The 19,890-nt window shown below is 36.3% G+C and overlaps 1 protein-coding gene across 5 annotated transcripts in view; it reads left to right on the forward strand.

Annotated features, from left to right (window-relative positions):
• The first annotated feature begins 7,560 nt into the window (after positions 1 to 7,560).
• RAB28 (RAB28, member RAS oncogene family) overlaps positions 7,561 to 19,890 on the forward strand; it is a 211,587-nt gene continuing 199,257 nt past the window's right edge. For 3 of the 5 annotated variants that reach the window (XM_069069739.1, XM_069069741.1, XM_069069736.1), the window contains exons 1-3: positions 7,561 to 7,789; positions 12,408 to 12,504; positions 17,994 to 18,082. In XM_069069739.1, the coding sequence (XP_068925840.1) occupies positions 7,715 to 7,789; positions 12,408 to 12,504; positions 17,994 to 18,082 (261 nt within the window). In that variant the 5' untranslated portion in view covers positions 7,561 to 7,714. The remainder of the gene's footprint in view (positions 7,790 to 12,407; positions 12,505 to 17,993; positions 18,083 to 19,890) is intronic. The other 2 variants (XM_069069744.1, XM_069069728.1) reach the window with 2 other exon arrangements.

Genomic DNA, 19,890 nt, shown 5'->3' on the forward strand with positions numbered 1-19,890 from the left:
AAGAACTGTCTTGCTTTCTTATATTTATATATTTAGAATTTGGCAAAGTGCCAGATACATAGTTCACACTAATAAATGTTTATTCTATTTAATCTATCTAAGCAATTTATCTCACAAAATGTGAGAGTGGGAAGAGATTTCAATGCTTACCCAAAGAATAAATTGCCCAGTCAATATCCCTGACAAATTTTCATCTAATCCCAACTTAAAGGTCTTCAGTGACAGGTTACTTGCTATTTCACAATACCATGAAGTAAGACAAGTCACAGGTTCACAGTATAGAGATTTATAAGGAGTCTTGGAAATCATTTCATCTGATTTCTTCTTTCTAGATAATTAGAAACAACCACAAAGTAGTGTTTTGGGTTTGAGGAATTTTCTTTTCAATTCAATTCCATAAACATCTATTAAGTGCCAAATATACCTAAGGAACTATGATAGATGCTGGGGATATAAAGTAAAAAACAAACAAAACAGAAAGAGGAGCTTATGTTCTAATGAGAGGCTATCATGTGAAAAACTAAATTAGAATATATTTAGTTATATTTATATAGAATATATAGAAAATAATATAAAAGTAGTTCAAGAGGGAGAGAGTGCTAAGAACTGGATTAAGAAAGACCTCATGTAATTGACCTGTCTTGATGGAAGCTTTCGAGGGACTTTGAAGTCAAAGTAGTGGAATATATTCCAGTCATGGGGACTACTTGTGCAAAGACTAAGAGGCTTCAGTCAAAGGATTATTATCTCACATCTGCAACAATTTCCTAATGAGTTGTACTGCTTTTAGTCTCTTTTTTTTATCTTGTACATAGATGCCAGAATAGTTTTTATTATATGAAACTTATCTGTTCAAGAATTTACAGTAATTATTGTTTATTGGGTCAAATCTAAACTTGAGCTAGAATCAAGGTCCTCCATAACTAAGCCACCAAAATCTATCAATCTTCATTTCTTGTAACTTGTGGGCTAGGACCAAAGTCCTGGGTTTCACCTTGGGAATTCCTCACACAAATCAGAGAGGTTAATTTCAGAAGCTAGAGAAGTGGTCATTGTCTCCTGCTCATTTCCCAACATGTAGCAGTAATTTCTCAGTGGATAGCTATGTAGCAACCTCAGCAGATTTATACCCAGGTGGATGTTCTCTAGATGTGAACTTTATTTTAGGCAGTTTTCCACGATTATTCAAAAGATGACATACATTCAATTTGGACATGCCAATTATCTCAGTGTAGCCACTATGTTCAGTGCAGATACTAATAATCATCCTGAGAATGCTACTAAAAGAAGCTGATGTTATTTTATTTGGGGCAAAGGGGCTGGGGGAAGTCTGTACAGTATGGTTTCTCACAAGTTATAAAGGAAGGGAAAGACTTGAATTTTTAATAGACCACCTAATATGTTATAAGTGGTTATGATCCACTTCAAAGAAAACTACTAATACTCAATCACAAGAAGGTTATAATACACTTAATATAAGTGTTTCTTTTCTGAGGAAGTGAATGTGAGTTACACTGATGGGTTCAATAAATAAATTCAAATCCAGGGCAGGGACTTTGTCTATCACTTGTCCTTAGTCCTGCAGGGAGAAATTCATACAGTAATGCTTTTTGTTGTTTGTATTTTGCTTTTGAAGAGGACCAGTGATATCGTGACATGTTCATAAGGGGAAGTGAGGCTAAGTTGCACAAAGTCATCAGCCTCACTCTCTCTTTAGAATTACTGAAGTCTAGTGGCAAGACAAAAGTTAAGACAAGGGATTCTGTGGATTACCTTGGCTTTTTCAATATCTGACCAAGCTCTAATAGCTTCAGAGCACTTGCCTCAGTCACCTTCATGGCTGTTGAAGCAGTCTGTTCTCATGAGCCCATTCTACTGGGGAAAGTCTTCATGTGCTTGGGGTAGACATCCCCCCAACTCATTGACAGGCTTGAGGCCTCTTGGTTACCCTCGACCTGGTTGACCTCATCTACCTAGATAGTTTTTACTAGGGTATGGCCCCTGCACATGGTACAGTTTTTTGGAGCCACAGGTGAGAGTTGGGTGTTAGGTAGACACCAAAGGTCAATGAGCAGCCCTGAAAAGGCTTGGCAAGCCCTCATATCAGAGGTGCTAATCTTCCTTAAACACCCCATCTACACCTCATTAGTGGTACCTTGAATCAGAAGGTAGGCTGCAGCAGTCACAGGTTCCTGACTAAGAAAAAGGACACCTATAATAAGAGTTCTGAATTAGCAAAGGTCTTATAGGTAATAGGTAGCAAAGCAGAGCTGGAATTCAAACAATCTTCTGACTGCAATTATAATCCTCTTCCCCTTTCACCACATCACCTTAGCCCTTTCCACTTTTGGTAACTAATTTATTAGATTTATATTAATTTTTTAAACTGTCACTAAAGAGCCATATAACAAAGATATTTTTTTAAAATAAAAGAGGGTAAAATGAAGAAATGAGCAAAACCAATTAATACATAAAAAAAATCTGATATCTGGGGTGGCCAGGTAGCATAGTGAGTAAGAGCACTGGCCTCAGAGTCAGGATGACCTGGGATCGAATCCGGGCTTAGACACTTAGCACCCACCCAGAAATAACTGGCCATGTAACCTTGAGCAAGTTACTTAACCCCAATTGCTAAGGGGTGGCCAGGTGGCTCAGTGAGTAAGAGCACTGGCCCCAGAGTCGGGATGACCTGGGATCAAATCTGGGCTCAGATACTTAGCACCACACCCAGAAATAACTGGCCATGTAACCTTGAGCAAGTTACTTAACCCCAATTGCTTAAAAAAAAATCTGATATCAAATGTGATGTTCCACATTGGCTCACTTCCTACTTCTATAAAGAAGTTGGGGATGTGTCTTCTTTTATCTCTTTTTTAGGGCCAAATCTGTAATTTTACAACCTTCATTTTCTATTGATTTGTAATTGTTCTTTCCATTTACTTTGTTGTAGTCAATTGTATATATTGATTTCTTGGTGCCATTTACTTTTCTTTTCAAGAGTTCATGTAAATCTTTCTATGTGTCTCTGTATTCATCACATTTATTGTTTCTTATAACATAGTAATATGCCATTACATAAATGTACCATAATTTGTTTTGTCATTCCTAGTCAATAGGCATATATTGTGTTTCTTCATTACCACAAACTATTGCTATAAATATTTTGGTGTACATGGAGCTTTTCTTTTAGCTGGGTAACTCTTAATAGTTAAGGAATTTTCCCCTCATTTGAGTCAAAATGTACCTCACTGTAACTTTCATCATTTGGTTCTAATGATAGTCTTTAGTGATTTTGTAGAATATATTTAATTCATGTTCTTTTTAATGCTTTAAAAATATAGATATCATTTCCTAATACTCACTCCTCCCCCATAAAACCCACTTATAACAAAGAAATACTAATTTCTTTTCCAGCTTACAAGAAAGTTATCATATCCATCCAGACTTTTCTTCTTAAGGTAAACTAAGTCCATTTTTTTTTCAAATTCTGTAAAATGGTCTCCAGTCTCACAGAATTACAGAAATTGAGAGTTGCAAGGGACCTCAGTGGAACTGTATTACAACCCTTATATGAAAGCAATCCCCACTATAACATGCCCCACAAGTGATTGTCTTCTGCTTGAAGACACCACTTCTTTTGGCAGTCTATTTCACTTCTAGATAGCTCTAACGGTTAGGAAATTTTTCTTGACATAAAACCTAAACATGATTCTTTGCAACTTTAACCTTTGACTTCCAGGTCTGCTTTCTGGGACGAAATAGAATAAGTCTAATCTCTCCTCCCTGTGAAGTCCCTTCAAATACTTGAAAAAAGCCACCATGTCCCCCTACTGAATCCTCTGTTCTTCAGGATAAATGTGTCCAGTTCCTTCTGGGAACTGAAGAGTGTCCAGTTTATCAATGTCCTTCTTAAATAGTGGTGCCCAGAATTAAACAGAGCATTCCAGGGGGACTATCATCTCCCCTATTCCTGGTAGCAATGTTCTTCTTAACACAGCCCAAGATTGTGTTAGTTTTCTCACCATGTGGTTGGCCTCCTATAGATATACTCCATAGCTTATCACACCCAGTGAAGCTCTCTGGGGTTCCACAGCTTTACCTGACAGACCTACAATAGTTCATCCTTTAGGAGCAACTAGGTAATTGGTAAAGTGGAGGGGCATAGAGAGATGAGATTCAATTATTCAACAAATATTAAGTGCTTTCTGTGTGCTTAGCACTCTTATCAGGTGCTGTGGAAGATATACAATTTAGATAAGACAAGTAATTTCATGGAACTTACAGTATAGTTGGGGAATGGCATCAACAAAGAAAATTCATAACCTACAATATTACATAAAGGGCACATTAGAGAACTACCAAGTATTTTGTTCATCGTTCAGTCATTTGCAGTCATGAATGACTGTGATTCCATCTGGGGTTTTCTTGGCAAAGATACTGGAGTGTTTTGCCATTTCCTTCTCCAGTTCATTTCACTGATGAGGAAACAGAGGCCAACAGGACTGAGTGACTTGCCCAGGTCACACAGCTAGTAAGTGTCTGCGGTCAGATTTACATTCAGGTAGATGAGTCTTCCAGACTCTAAGGCCCTGCACTCTATGCACTGTGCCACCTCGATTCCTTACCCAGCATTTAGAGCTTCTTCTAATCTGGTTACAGTCTCCTTCCCTTCATGTAGTCTTTGGTCCAGCCAAACTGGCCAACTCTTTCCCCACATGTGACATTCCATCCTTATAGTATGTCTTGTAGATTATTCCCCCCTTTATTGAGTTCACACTCTAATGCTCTCTTCCTCTTAAGAGTTCCCAGTAACTTGCTCCAGAGCTTGGCTCAAGCCTGGCCTCCTACATGAGGTCATTCTTGATGCTCACAGGAGCCAGCAAGACCTTCAACAAGAGTACACTGTATTTGCTTTGTTGCTTATTTTGTATTTACTCAAATGTGTACCTGTTGTTTCCACAGAACGGAGAAAGTGTGTTTGTCTTTGTATCCTCACATGTGGGCGTTCAATGTTTGCTGTTTAACTAATTGAAAGAAAGTACCATGCAAAGCCTGAAGTGACTCAGTCATATGATTTGGAATTGGCCAAGTCCTTAGAGATAATCTAGCCCTGTGGCCCTTAAATTGTGGTTCCGGGGACACTTGGAAGTCCCTTTTAAGGGGTCCTGAGGTCAGCATTATTTTTATAATAATGTTTACTTTTTAAGATGGTAAATATCAACGGATATAGTCCACGTAAGCAAAAGCTCTTGGGGAAAGAGCCTCAGTAACTTTTCAGAGTGTAAAGAGGTCCCAAGACCAAAAGCCTGACCATTTATACTCCAATCCTCCTCATTTTGCAGATTAACAATAATAACAATAACAAAATATCTGTGTAGTTTTTTTTTTAAGATTTACAAAGTGTTTTCTTCACAACAATCTGGTGAGAATACTGAGAAAGCTATTCTAATTTTACAGTGGAGGAAACTGACTCTTAGAAAGCAGAAGTGATTTGTCCAAAGTCATCAGCTCTGAGACATGAGGTGATAATAGCCTTAAAGGCACAACTTATTTCCTCATCTTTCAGATTGAGAGCTATTGCCTGATTTACTAGTCCATTCCTGCCTACTTTATTGGAAAGAGCATAGGATTTAGATTCTTGAAGTTGAAGTTTTAATTCTGGCTGTGCTACTGAATAGGTAGTGACCTTTGTGAATTCAGACAAGTCATTTCCTCTTTTGGGAATATCAGTTCTTTGGTTCAGTAAAATGAGGAGGGTTGGACTTTCAGGCATTTCCAACCAGTAAGGCTGTGACAATTCACAAATCCACAAAACCAAACTCATTTATTTGCTCTTTATTTGACTTCAATGAAATATGCAGTATTCATAACATCCATAGTTTTATGTCATCTTAGTTTTTAGTTTTCTTTTAGTTTTCAAGATTTTGAGTTTCACATTATTTTTCTCCTCCCCTCCCCTCCCAAAAAGCAGCAAGCAATCTGATACAGGCTATACATGTACAATCATACTAATGTTATCCTAGCTTCATTTGTGTCTAACAGGAAAAAGCTGTTAAGTACCTTGAAGCTTTTCACAAGCACTTTTTTTTGGAAAAGAGTTTCTCCACTTGTTGCTTGGAAATCTAAATCCAGAACGAAGTAGAAAACAAATCTAAGGCTGAAACTTTTCTCCCTTCAAGGAAACTTTAAATCTCTGAAAGTGGCAAAGCAGCACCTGCTATCTCACGAAATGCTTAAATATACACAAACATTTTCTGCAAAATGAATAAATAACTCCTCAGCATACATATTACTTTTTTTTTTACAATTGTGTCTAGCTGTTGCTATGATTAACAAAATGCAAAAAATAAAGAGCATTAATTAATTAGCAGTTTTTGGTGATCATGTATTTTCTCAAACGACTGATCTTTGTTCTGCTCTAACAAAATTTGAAGCCACTATTATGTTGGGGGTGGGTGTCATTTTTTGACCTGTAAAAAACCAAAGGGGTCTTTAAAACGGTTGAGAAACAATAAACTAAATGGTAACTTTTTTTTTTCAAAGAAAAAAAAAAACCAGACTGTGATTTCACTGATACAGGAATTCCCTGAGGAAGCTCCCACTACCAGTGCAGGTCAGTATGTGCTCCCTAGTTTAGAGAGTTGCTCGGAGCAGGGAGAAGTTAAGCCTCCTTCCTCAAACTCCTTGTTGGTGTCATTGAACCTGGATCTTCCTTACTGGAGGACAGACTGATTTCTCCTATGCTTTACCAACAATTTCTCTTTTGACTCTCACCATCCTACGGAGTAGATACTTCAGGCATTACTGTACCCATTTTAAAGATGGGGACGTCAGATGTGGCGTTGAGGGGACTATCAAATTCCGCTCCCCCCCCCCCCCCCAATTCTGTCCCCCACTCCCCTCCCCAAGGAGGTTCACTGGACTTGCTCAAAATCACAGGCAAGTAAGCATCAGAAGCAGAATCTGACTCGGTAGCGGGGGCTTTTCCCCACGTTCCACTAAACTCTCCGAAGGGTCTTCTCTCCTCACTTAAGAAGTCGATTTCCTTTTAGTTCCCGCCACCTCTTTCTTCTTTAAAGATCATCCTCCACCTCCAGTTCGCTACCTAGCAATCGCCCCACCCGCCCCGCCCCGCCCGTCCCTCCCCGCGGTTTAGGGCAGTAGGGCTAAGGCACGCTCCTCCCCTTCGCGTGCCCTTTCACCTCCAGGTTCCTTAGTTACCAGCGCGCGACCTCGGCGTCCTCGTCGTCACCGCCAACCGGCCAAACCATTAGGGTTTGAGACTCTCCAGAGTTAGGAGGGGGGCCACGGAAAACGTCCCAGCCAAACACTACTGCGTCTCCTTCCTTTCCACCTCAGACCACCTTTTGCCAGGATTGAGTCTAATCAGGACGGAACCGCTCTTCTTCACTTTTCCCGTCCGCGAGCATTGCTACTGCCTCCTCCTACGTTAACGCTTCTCTCCCCTCTCCCAGGCCTGCGAATGGTTCTTCCCCCCCAGTGACAGCGGCTCGAGCCGCTGGGGGAGGGGGAGAGGGGGCGGGTGTCGGGGCATGAGGGGGGGGGGGCTCAACATGGCGCCCGGCGAGTGATTCGCCCCGGATCCCGCCGGTAGTTGCTGAGCCCCGGGGGGGCCTCCGCCCCAGCGCCCCCCGGCCCCCGGCAGCCCCCAGCTCGCTCCCCAGCCGGGGGCAGGCCCGCTCCCCGGGTCACCATGTCCGACTCGGAGGAAGAATGTCAGGACCGGCAGCTCAAAATCGTCTTGCTGGGCGACGGCACTTCTGGAAAGGTCAGTCCGGCCCGGCCCGCCAGCCTTTCGCTCCCTCGCTCCGCGCCGGCCCAGCTCTGCCCGCGCTGGGGGTCCCCCTCCCCCCGGGCCGCCCCTAGGCGGGCCGCGGGAGCCGGGGTGAGGGGTGTGTGAGTGTGTGTGGGGGGTGGGTTCGAAAGTCGACTCTGGCCCCGGAGCAGCCTCGGGCACGGAAGCTCCTCGAGTCTCCTGCGCTGCGGGAGCGGCTGGGCCTGGGTGGGCTCTGGGGGCAGTCCGGCGCCGAGGCTCGTGCTTGGTGGTCGCGAGACACCGCGAGGACTCTCTAGGAGTCCATCCCCCCTCCCCCCTCCTTTTAAAACATGTTCTTCAGTCTCGTGATTGTGGAATGATTGAACGACGTTCTCACTACTACGCACCCGCTGCCCCCGCCTGCTAGCGTTTGGGTACCTCGGGTTTTCCAAGGTCTCAGCCCCTCTGTCCTCCTTCCTCCCGCCTCCTCCTCTCCTCCCCTCCCTTATCTCCCGCCTTTCCTCCCCTCTGACCTCGTCATTCTGCTCCCCATCCTCATCGTCCTCTTCCCCACACCCCTTCTTATCTCCCTCCTCTCCATCCTCCTCTCCCTTCTCGCCGTTCTCCTCCCCCCCCCAGTCTCCCTCCTCTTCCTCCCTCTCCAGCCTTATCCTCTTCCCCCTCCCCCTTCCTCACGTTTTCATTCTTCTAATAAACCCTCTTTCCTGTTTATGCCCGTGGACCAGCAAGTCATAGCTGGAGGAGACCTTAGAAATAATGTAGTACAGCAGACTCGTTTTACAGTTGTGGAAACCGAGGCCCTCTCCGAGAGGTCCCTCGGGTGGTGAGGAGCTGGGGGATTCCAGGTGACTCCAGCTCCCCTGCTTGTTCCCAGGCGCCACAGGGCTTCCTTTTAGACTACACTGTTAGCCCTCTATAATGTTCCCAAGCATTCTAAATCCTTAATACTTCTAAATCCTTTTTGCAAATGTTTCATGACCTATTATCCCCGCTATTTACCATCCCTTCCCAGCCCTCCCTTGATGATAATTATTATCCCCCTCCAAGAATAAAAAAATAAACGTATTTTAGTGTTAATTTTGGGATTTGAATTTTGATTGCCCCTTTGAGGAAATCTTGTATCCAGGTGTCCTGAGGTTTCATTTTTGCCCCCTCCTTACCTTATAAAGTCTCCTAAATCCTAGATAACTAACCTTGTAGGTCATTGGTTTTTAGAATTGAGGTATGGAGATTAATACAGCCCTGCTTATGGGAAAGTTAATGGGAAGATGACTGGGAAAGCCATTTCTTCTGTTGTTAGGTACACATTTACACCACTGTGCACATTTCTAAAGTAAACAGAATTACCCCATTATTGACCTCAATTAAATTTCATCATCATTTCTAATTTTCTCCTTCAGTTACCAATTATTTTATTTCCTAATAGTATTTGAAATTCTGGTTTCTAAGAAGAGTATCTACTTCGGATAATGGTAATATTTATTTCTACTTCTCTGACTTAGAATTCTTATATAAGAGAATTGTAGGGCCTTAGTTCCCCCGAATCATCAGCTTCAGCACTCATTTCACAAGTAAGGACACTGAGTCTGAGAAGTGGGTTGACATACTCTTTTTTTTTTCTTGTAAATTTATGATATAACTCCCTGAATTTCTCTCTTATCCCCAAGTATCTGGTCATATCCTAAACTCCTTAAGGTAAGAACTTTTTTTTATTTCATCTTTGCAGTCACAGTGCCCAGCATAGTGACCTGCCCATAGTAGGTACTTAAATATTTGACTAAGCTTTGTGTCATATTTCACCAGATGTTTTTTTTTCATGTCCAATCCAGTTACCATGTAATTTGTATAACCCAGTTATGCCATATTGTATTTCTTCCATTGGCTTTTCTTACCTTAGATCCTTTTTCTTTAGATACAAATAATTAGGAAAAAAGGTTTATTATTTATCAGCATAGTCTCCTTCCTTTTTGTCTCATCATTCCTTACCCTTTTTTTCTGAACACCTTAATTTTTCTGCTTGTATTAGCTAAAGCTGTCTTTGTACTGACAGAAGAGCTATCATGCAGCTGTTACTTAAAATGCAAGAGAAATCTAGAAATATATTTAGGAGGTGGAGCTAACACTTTATTGGAAATGTAACTTAAAGACTTGAATTTAGAAGTACAATACTGGCTATCATGTACCATTCTGTTTTGAGTTTAAATTTATGTTTTAATATTTCTTAAAATTAAATCTCCTCATTGTTTATAGGTGCCCCCTAGATAAACGAAGTATAGTGTCTTTTGACTATTATTAGATTTGCCCCATGTCTGAAAAATGTAAAGCATCAAGTCAAAATGTCTCAGTTATCAGTTCAAATTGTTTGAGAAAGATGTTTATACCATGTCTCCTATTAGGAAGTTATGGGTTATGAATCACCATTCATAGTGGCATAGAGTTATGAGGGATAGACATACTCCTAGAGATCTTTTATTGGGAAATTCCTTCCTAATGACATAGGTGACTGTCTCCTAAAGCAAGATAGCCAGGAATGATCTATCAAGTATCCATATTAATATTCCATGTGCTTCCAAAAGCTTATCATTTTGTCAGTTTATGCTCAGTCTTAGTCTAAAGTGTTGGCTACTACTGTTAACTGCAAATGTATGGAGGTAGGCTTTAGAGAGTAGTAGTCAATTGGTGTGTCTTTTTATATGGAGAAAAAGCCTTATTGTGCATTTTTCAATATTTTATATTTTTTGACCTGACAGGGGTGCTGTGAGTCTTAATAAATAACTATAGTGAATTTTGAGGACTTTGGATGAAAATGACATACTCTGTATGAAATTCTTCTGATGCAAAATCAATGTTGTTGAGTTTTTCTTTGATTTTTTAAAAGGTACTTTAGCTCAGTTTCTGTATTGGGCTTTGTGAAATTTTATATATATATATATATATATATATACACATGCATATGTATATATAATATGTTATATATGTGTATACATATAAAAGAAGTAATGATTGCGTTACTTTTCACTGAGTTATTTATTGCTTTTTTTTTTGCTATACATTAGCTAGTTTAATGATATAGTTAAAGGATAGATGAAAACAAGAGATGTGTGTATAAGGGATATTTAGCCTGATTCTTTTATTCTACACTGATTCCTCAATTTTGATATTGTCTTATGATTCAAGTAAGCAAAAAATATTTTTTATTTTGTAGTGAATCCTTTCTGATATTGAAGTCAGTGGTTCATTTAAAAATAATTACCGATTGTTTAAATGTTTACAAAACCAGCAGTTTTAAGTTTGAGTATAATCTTTTATGCTCAAAATATTGTAATCTGTCAAATGGAATTTAAGATGCTGTTGTTTAAATGTAACTTCTAGTACTGAAATTTGGCTAAGTTTTCTTTACCAGTTTTGTACTTACATTGTAATTATCTATAATAAATTCTGTCTTGGATGTTTTAGTTTTCTTTAATCTAACAGCTGACTTTTTCTACAACTCTGGGCAAATTCCTTTTGTGTAAAAGAGACTTAGTGAAACATTGCTTCTGTTCCCCCCTACCCTTATCCCTCCTCATTTACATGATAAGTTTTTAAAAAATTTGAATTGTTCCAACTGACATTAGAGGTTGACCACTAATTCTTCCTGGATTTATTTAGAAATATATCTACTAATAGAGAACCCCACATTCTTTGAGGCAGCACATTATGATTTTACCTGAATAAGTATAATTGTACTTATTTTGCTTGTCACACATTTCTTATAAACTGTTTAGCACAGTGCCCGGCACATAGTAAGCACTATGTAAATGTTAGCTGTTCTTCTTAATTTACAGCCAAGGAATGTTATAATCATCGGGATGGGAATTAAGTAAAAAGTATTGTTGTCAGATGCTTTATTTTAAACCGAGTAAATACATTTTCTGAGTTTAACGGTTTTTTTTTTTTTTAAGATTCCCCCTCCCCCCTTCCCGCCAATTCAGCCTATTTTTATAGAGCCGGCAGTATATTATTAAAGTATATTGTTCAAGTAATTTTAAATTTTCTTCATATCTTCATCATATAGCTCAAATAAAAGATTTTTTTCTTTTAAAAATAAAGAAAAGAAATTTAGATTTTTAGAGAATTTCTACTTAAAGGTTTTCATACTCATCCCTTACTGTGCTATCTTACTCATAGCCACGGACACCAGTTAAATTCTTGGTGTCTTTAGAAATGATATTGAGAATTTTTCATGGCGGTTGCTTTTTTTTTCCACTGGTACTTAGGTTAAATGAGATTTATATCTCTAATCTTATTCTTGTTTCCTCCCTTAATTAAATGTCTAGAATCCTATTTTCCTGTAAAGAGAAATTGGTTATTATCAGGGGACTTTTAGAGATTTAAGAGGCTCAATAGTGTTGTTCACACTAATGCTGGCAAGTGAAATTTACCAGGTAGGCATTTAAGCTTGCCCTCACCCTGTCAATGATTAGAGATACTTAAAAATTGCTCCTTTGTTTAATAGAGGCATAATTTCCAAGATTGTTTAGTAAGATTTTGTACTGGATCTTTGTTTAGGATTTGAAAAACATAAACTAATTTTTGTTTTGTGCATTTGCTTTTTATTTTTTCACAGACCTCCTTAGCTACGCGGTTTGCTCAGGAAGCTTTTGGGAAACAGTACAAACAAACTGTAGGACTGGACTTCTTTTTGAAGAGGATAACATTGCCAGGTAAGGGAATATATAGTCTCAATATTGGGAGTAATAGAGACAGTAACACTTGCAGGGAAGGACATAAATCAGAAATGTGTATAATGATTTTATTGCTTCTGCACAAAAATTTAAATATAACTAGACTACTTAGCTTGGGGAGATGCTTTCATCAGCATTTCTTAGTTTGAAGACAAGCACCTTGGGCATGATATTTATGAGTTAGTTTTCTGTTTCTATAACATAGTGATCATTTTGTACATGTTATGGGATGAGAGTTTGTTATAAGGCATTTTCAGACAGTCATAGAACTCATTTTTAATAAATACTTGAAGAGTTCAGGAATACAAATTTGTGTGTGAAAACATTGGGAAAGATGATTTCTTTAAAAATATTTTTTATTTTAGGTAGTCTGTACTTGTATTTTTGGTTGGGGGATGCTGAAGGGGAAGTATAATGTAGCTATGGAACCACTGTGCTCTAATATGTGAATGCTGTTTTATGCAAGGCAGCATGAAATTGCTGGCATTTAATAGACCACTAAAATTTAGGGTCCCTAGGCACTCATAAAAATACAGTTTGAGCATTCAAGATGTTTCAGTTCACGATGCAGAGAAACTATTTAGATGCCAGTTAAGCACACTGTGTGGAAAATGCAAAGAAATAATAACAGAGTGGTTTCTGCTTTAAGTTTGTTTCTGAACAATTGGAGATTTAAAGCGGACTATTTGTTTAGTTGTGATGGTTCAGTTGTGCATTTGAAAGTATTCCATTAAAAATTTTATTTTGGTGAGCATGATGAACTGCATCCCCCTTCACTATATTAATGCTATGAAAAGATTTAAGTAAAACTTGTGAATTTAATAGCTTATTGCAATATAGGTGTTAGAGTTGATTCATTAAAGACATTGAAAGTCAGGAAAACTTGGGTGAAATATGTCAAGTTTTTCTCTGTTTAAAAGCTTAAATGCATTTGATAACTAAGTACTGGTCAATGGTGGTATTCTATATATTTTGTTACTATTATACTTCCAGCAAGATTTATCAGCATTTTCCCTAGGAAAAATAGACAGTCGTAGGGGTACAACATGAAAAAGAGAACTCCATTCTTCCAGCTTTGCTGTTATTCCATTATTGTTCTGTAAGAGGTTAATAAGAATTGTTTGGACATTTTATTCAGATTTTAAAATCATTTAAATTTAAAAATAATTCAAAATTATTCAGATTTGAAAATGACAATATAAATTTGTTTTTATTGTTCCCACACTCATGGATTGTAAGTACAATATGCATAATACTTAACAGCAGTCACTAGTGGAATGCATACACAAATCACACAGTGTGCCTGCTGTGAAAAGGTATTTTTACAAAGGTTTTTTTCCCCACCTATGCCAGCTGTTGTATTAAGAGCTTCTGTATGTACAGTATTTCATTATTAACCATTCTTGTTGGATTGGAGAATTTCTTAAAGACCCCATCCTTTGTCATTTTATTATTAATTCCTTAAACATTTTTTAAAATCTAAGAGCTTAAAAGAACAGTCATCAGAGACCTCTAACAAAAATTTTATAGTTTTTGCTGATTTTTCTGTATATTTACATATGTGTACATATATAATTGAAAATGTCATATCTATTCTGCAGCAAACTAATATTACATAGAAGCATTTTTTGTTTGCTTTGACTACTCTATAAAATAACCCTTTAATATTTAAACATTTGTAGACTTATAGGATGCATTTTGTGTCTTAGTGTAATATCAGAAAGTACTTAACTTTAGAGCCAGCTTTAGGATATGTGCACTTTTAGTGAATATATATTTTAATTTTCCTAATTAAGGTTTTGTTTTGATGGGCTAAGTTCCAAAGGGGGGAAAAATCTTATGTTGTTTTTTTCAAAGCTATTAAGTTTCATGCTACTTAATGGGTACAAATTTCAGAAGGAAAAAATAGTTTTCTCTCTATTTTAGTTTGTGCGATTGAAATTAAAATGAATATATTAAGACATTTGTAGAGGTGATTAAAATTACATGATGTGTTTTTATAGTTTAGCTATAATTTTATTTACCTTATCAGATTGAAGTAAAATATTGTGGGATGAATGTTTTTATTGTTTTGCTAAAAATATTGCATGGGATACAATGAAAATTATAACTAAGTATAATTCTAACAAATACAATTTGTTGCAATTCTGATAAAGCTTTTGACTCTCCATTGTCCAGCAGCTACGGTTCCTCTTCATGAAGCTTTTTCAAGTCAGTCTTTCCAAATACTGATCTATTTCAGTTTATTTCATGATCGAGTGTGCTGTATAGTCTGGATGCAGCCACTGTGCAGATCTGACTGCTTAAAATAGTGTATCTGTTAGTCAGAGGTTCAGCTGATAGAACTGCTGAAGAGCCATAGTCAAAATACTTTCAGGAAGGTTGTGGGTACAGTCCAGTAAACAGGGTTTTTCTGTGAAAAGGATTTTTAAGTCTTCAGTACAAGAAGTGGGCAGACTTGTGTTTTCAGTTTCATCTTGATTTTGCAGCACTTTAAGTAAGATTAACCAAGGCACCTTTGGCAAGGTCATGTTTTATCCTTTTGGTGGCTTTAATTTGAATGAAAAGAAACCTACCAGTGTCTTTTGTTACTCATTTTACCCTCCTTCCATCCCAGTACAAATAATTTCTTACAAAAAAGAAAGAATAAAAAAATAATTTTCACCTTATATCTAATTGTTGGCAATTTCTCTAAAATCCTTTATTGATAGGCAGTTTCAGATTAAGTGATTAGGAATTCAAGAATGAAACCAATGAGGTTTTGCTTTGCATTATTGAATTATTTTAATATTGATTTTTAGTTTTATAGTTTAGAAAATGACCAGTTAATAGAGGACTTTGTATGTACGTTATGTCTAGAATGAAAATTAATACTCACTTGACCCTCATCTTTTAAATTTGATTTTGACCTCAGAGTAATTTCTCCCTTCCTGTTTTATTAAGCACACATTTTTAGTTCTTTTTTTGAAATTAGCAAAAGATTTAAGAATGTAGAATGATCTGTGAAGTTGAATATTTATCTTTTACAATTAATTACAAGATATCAGTTGATTAACAGTCTGCTTATCAATAGTTATTCATAATGAATTAATGTAAAATACCACTTAAATGTTTATAAAAACTTTATTTGGAAAGTTTTGATTTTTTTCATAAATTGTATATGATATTGGTATGATTTTTAATTAGACAGTGGAAATATATACATGAAGATGGCAACCCTAAAGTCACTGCTTAATTTGTTAAAAATATTATACATATCCAATTCCAGTTATGGTAATTAAAAAACATAACTCAATATTTCTGGGTGTGAGAATAAAGGAATAGGGATTTCTTTCAGCAGGAGAAAGGTGACATATTGAATATTTGTTAAAGCTTTATGTAAAAACACCTTTAAATGATTAGTTAGTAAAATACCATTTCACCTTGTAAAATTATACAAATTATTCTCAACTAAAATAATTGAGAGCATTGTCAGTTTATCTAGCAGGCTTCTGAAAACAGTTTGATTAATATGAGAGATGGTTAGTGCTGTTTGATCATTATATTTACCTCATCTATATGGGAAAAAAGTTGTTTCGGCTTCTAGAAATGAAAAGATTTTTGGATTTTTTTAAAGGATCATTTTATAGATGGAACAGTCACAAACATTTTATTCTATGTTTTGGGCAGACTTCAATATTAATTTAGATTTCCTTAGTCATAGATTCAATGTTAGAATCTTAATAGTATTTGGTTACTGCTCTATGTGTTTGAATGTGTGTTGAATGTGTCTGTACTTGGGAGTGATGAAGGGTGATTAACTTCACTAGCTCTTATTAATGCTAATGGAAGTTCCTCAAGTAAATCCTCTGCACATTCGCCAGAGAACAGACTTGACTATGTCTAAATAATGGAAAGATTGTAAAGTAAACCCACAGCACTCATAGTTAAGGCTAAAACTTTGGTTGGGACTCAAATATTATGGTTTTTCTTATTTCTGCATTGGTATGAGTTGAAATTTCTGATGTAAATCTGTATATCATAATTTTACATTCTCTAAATTGTTTTACACGGATAAATTTTTTTTATCATAGATTGATTTATCATGGAACTTTGTGATATCCATTTTTAAAAAGTATAATTTATATATTTAGTGTTCTTTTACTTCTGGTTTTCCTGATTTTCATGTGGGTCGAAAAGATTTATTTGTTGTTGGGGCTCATTTTGAATTTATGATTTGTAATATACTTGATTTTTTTGGTAGATGCTCAGTTTTATTAAGTGATATGATTTAGTGAATAGGCAATTCCTACATTACATGTTAGAGAAGACTTGTGATTCTTAAATTTGTTGTTTGCAGCTTTTTATACTAAAATATCCTATTACTTCCTATTGCATTTAAGTATTGCTTTTCAGAACACCAAAGTGTTTTTATGGTTGGCCTCAATATAGTGGACCATGTGTATTGAGCAGATAGCTGACTATTAATCGTATTATATAAGCTTCTTAGAGGCTGCATTCTAGTTATATTTCTGAATATGTGATTTGATAATGAAAAGAAGAGTAGTAATGGATTTTGTTATAGCATGGATCTTCATTTTTGAGTGTTCTTGTCAAGCATATTGATTTATTGATTAAATATTCTCTGAACACATGAACTTCTATCATGTCAATCAGTTACTTAAAACCTTGTGGTACTTATATTAGCAAAAAATCATACATTCTAATACTACTATAGAAATGTATACTTTATATTTTTATAATGTTTTAATATTTAGTAACCACAGAATTCAGAAAACAGAATATGGTTATTTTGTGTGTTCTCTTAGAACCTAAGACTTTTTGACAGTTTCTTTTAGTGCAGTTGAGGTATATTAACTGGTTTGTTTGATGTTACTAAAGATTAAGGAATTAACAACTGCAAAGTTCAATTTTTATTTTCTGTTTAAAGTTTTTTTTTTATATCATAGAACGCATGCCTTATTATATTGTTCTGTTTTTCTTTTTTGGGGATTTTGTTTTCTTTGGTTGTCCTTTTTTCCTGAGTTTTACGTGTGTGTGTATCTGCACATATATGTGTATATTTATATATTTGTGCATACATACATATACATATATGTATATAAAACCTGATTTTGTCCAATTTATGATATTACATTTTTTAGGAGGCATGAAGTTTAGTGTGATATGAAGAATTTCTTAAAATTCTTAAAATTTCCTTGATTTTCTCTCCCATTATTTTAAGAGGATTCAGCTTCATTGGATTGGGCAAAGGTGTAAGCACACAATTCTCTACCATGATCTATAATGATAGATTTACCCCAGAACTTCAAATATCTGACTTTATGAATCTTTAGACTAAGAGGGCTTAGTATTAGTATTGGGCTTAGTGTTTACTGAAGATATTTATTATTCTTTTGGAATTTGGTCAATCCAAATGCTACTTGTTGTTTTATTTTTCTTCAATTTTGTATTTATTTTTGTTTCAGGAAACCTTAATGTTACTCTACAAGTTTGGGATATAGGAGGGCAAACAATAGGCGGCAAGATGTTGGATAAATATATCTATGGAGCACAGGTACAGTAAAGTAGTGACACTTAATAACTCAATGTATGATAGTGAAAATTTTGCTTCTTAAAGACATTAAGTAATTCTTAAGAGCTCTATTTTGATCAGAGAAGAATGAAATTTTATTAAGACATTTTATATAGATTTGTGTACAAATCTTTTCATTATGTATAATAAAATGATGTTGAATGTAATTTGTTGGTGTTACATATTATTAGTATTTATGTATCTACCTTTTACAGCTTTTGTATCATACATGCTTTTATTTCAAGACTTTTTTATAAGTAGTTGAAAATCTTAAATGTTTCTGGATATTCATGAGTTATAATGAATATAATCTTCAAGATCATATAGTCTTATTCCCCTCCAATGGTAGGAGGGGGGCTTACACTTTCTTTCTCTCTCTAAACTAGGGGCTTCCTTTTGCCTTCAGGATTAAACATACAGTCCTCTGTTTGGCAAAGCCTTTCATAACCTAGCTTCCTCCCACCTATCGTATTTGCTTATAAACTTAGTCCCTGAGATGTTCTCTTTAGTGCAGTGATTCTGGCTGTCCTCTATGCTTGGAATCCATTCCAGCTACTGATCTCCCTGGCTTCCTTTAAGTCCCACCTAAAATCTTACCTTCTACAGGAAGCCTCTTTCAACCCCTCTCAATTCTATTCGCTTCCCTTTTAGTTATTTCCTATTTATCCTGTCTCTAGCTCACTTTGTATATATTTGTTTGTGTATTATTTCCCCCATTAGACTGTAAGCTCCTTGAAAGCAGGGGCTGCGTTTTGCCTCTGGGCCTGGTACTTAGTAGCTTTATAAATGTTGTTTGATTGATTTATTGGAGTTAGTAGGTAGAAGAGGGTAATTAAGAGGGATCCTATGGATTAAATTTAGAAAATGAATAGAGTTGTAAGAAAAAACAAAAGGAAGCTTCCAGTGAGTCAGCAAACATTTGTCTAGTACTGTGGGTCTGGGATTCTGCTAAGCACTGGGGCAACAAAAAGAAAGGCAAAAAGAACTTATGTTTTAATAGAGGAGATAATATGTACATAAGTATGTATAATGCTATGATACCTTACTAAATATTGGCAGATATATAGAAAATTAAAAATTTAGGTCTTGTGTGAGATTATTATTACTTTTTAAATTAATTTTCTTTTTTTTTTTCTTGTCTTTTTGAAGACTGGGCAATTGGGGTTAAGTTACTTGCCCAAGGTCACACAGCTAGTGTTAAGTGTCTGAGGTCGAATTGGAACTCAGCACTGCGCCACCTAGCTGCCCCTTGTGTGAGATGATTAAACTAAGTTAGGGCCATGCGTGGTAGAGCTACATATGTTAATGTGTTAAGTTTAAATGTATGTTCAGTAATTTAGCAAACTTTTATTGTGCTCAGCATTGGAGAACAAACAGAAAGGCAAACACTATCCCTTAAGGAGCTTCCATTCTAGTGATGGAGACTACTTGTAAATAACTAGCTACATATAAGATATATACAGAGCAGATGGTAACCTGAGAGGTGTTTAATCCTATACTAGAAATAGTAAGAATAATTATATTAATAATAATAATGCTTTGCATTTTTACAGTACATTTCAGTGTATCAACTATTTACATTTACTTTTTGTAAAGAAAGAACAAATTGTTTTTTAGTAACTTCGTTATGCCAAAAGCTACCATTCTGCCTTGTCTGGATTGATACAGATAGGATAAAAACATAATAATGAAGTTATACATTATTTAACTGTAAAACTTTTTTATTTAATCCCAAATTTGTGTGTTCATTGTATACACTCTGAAGAATAACATCTCATGTATGTTTGGGC

The sequence above is a fragment of the Petaurus breviceps genome, unplaced genomic scaffold (assembly GCF_028583685.1).
Source record: "Petaurus breviceps papuanus isolate PSGF00001 unplaced genomic scaffold, PetGlider_PUasm1.0 140, whole genome shotgun sequence".
In the NCBI taxonomy this organism is placed as follows: domain Eukaryota; kingdom Metazoa; phylum Chordata; class Mammalia; order Diprotodontia; family Petauridae; genus Petaurus; species Petaurus breviceps.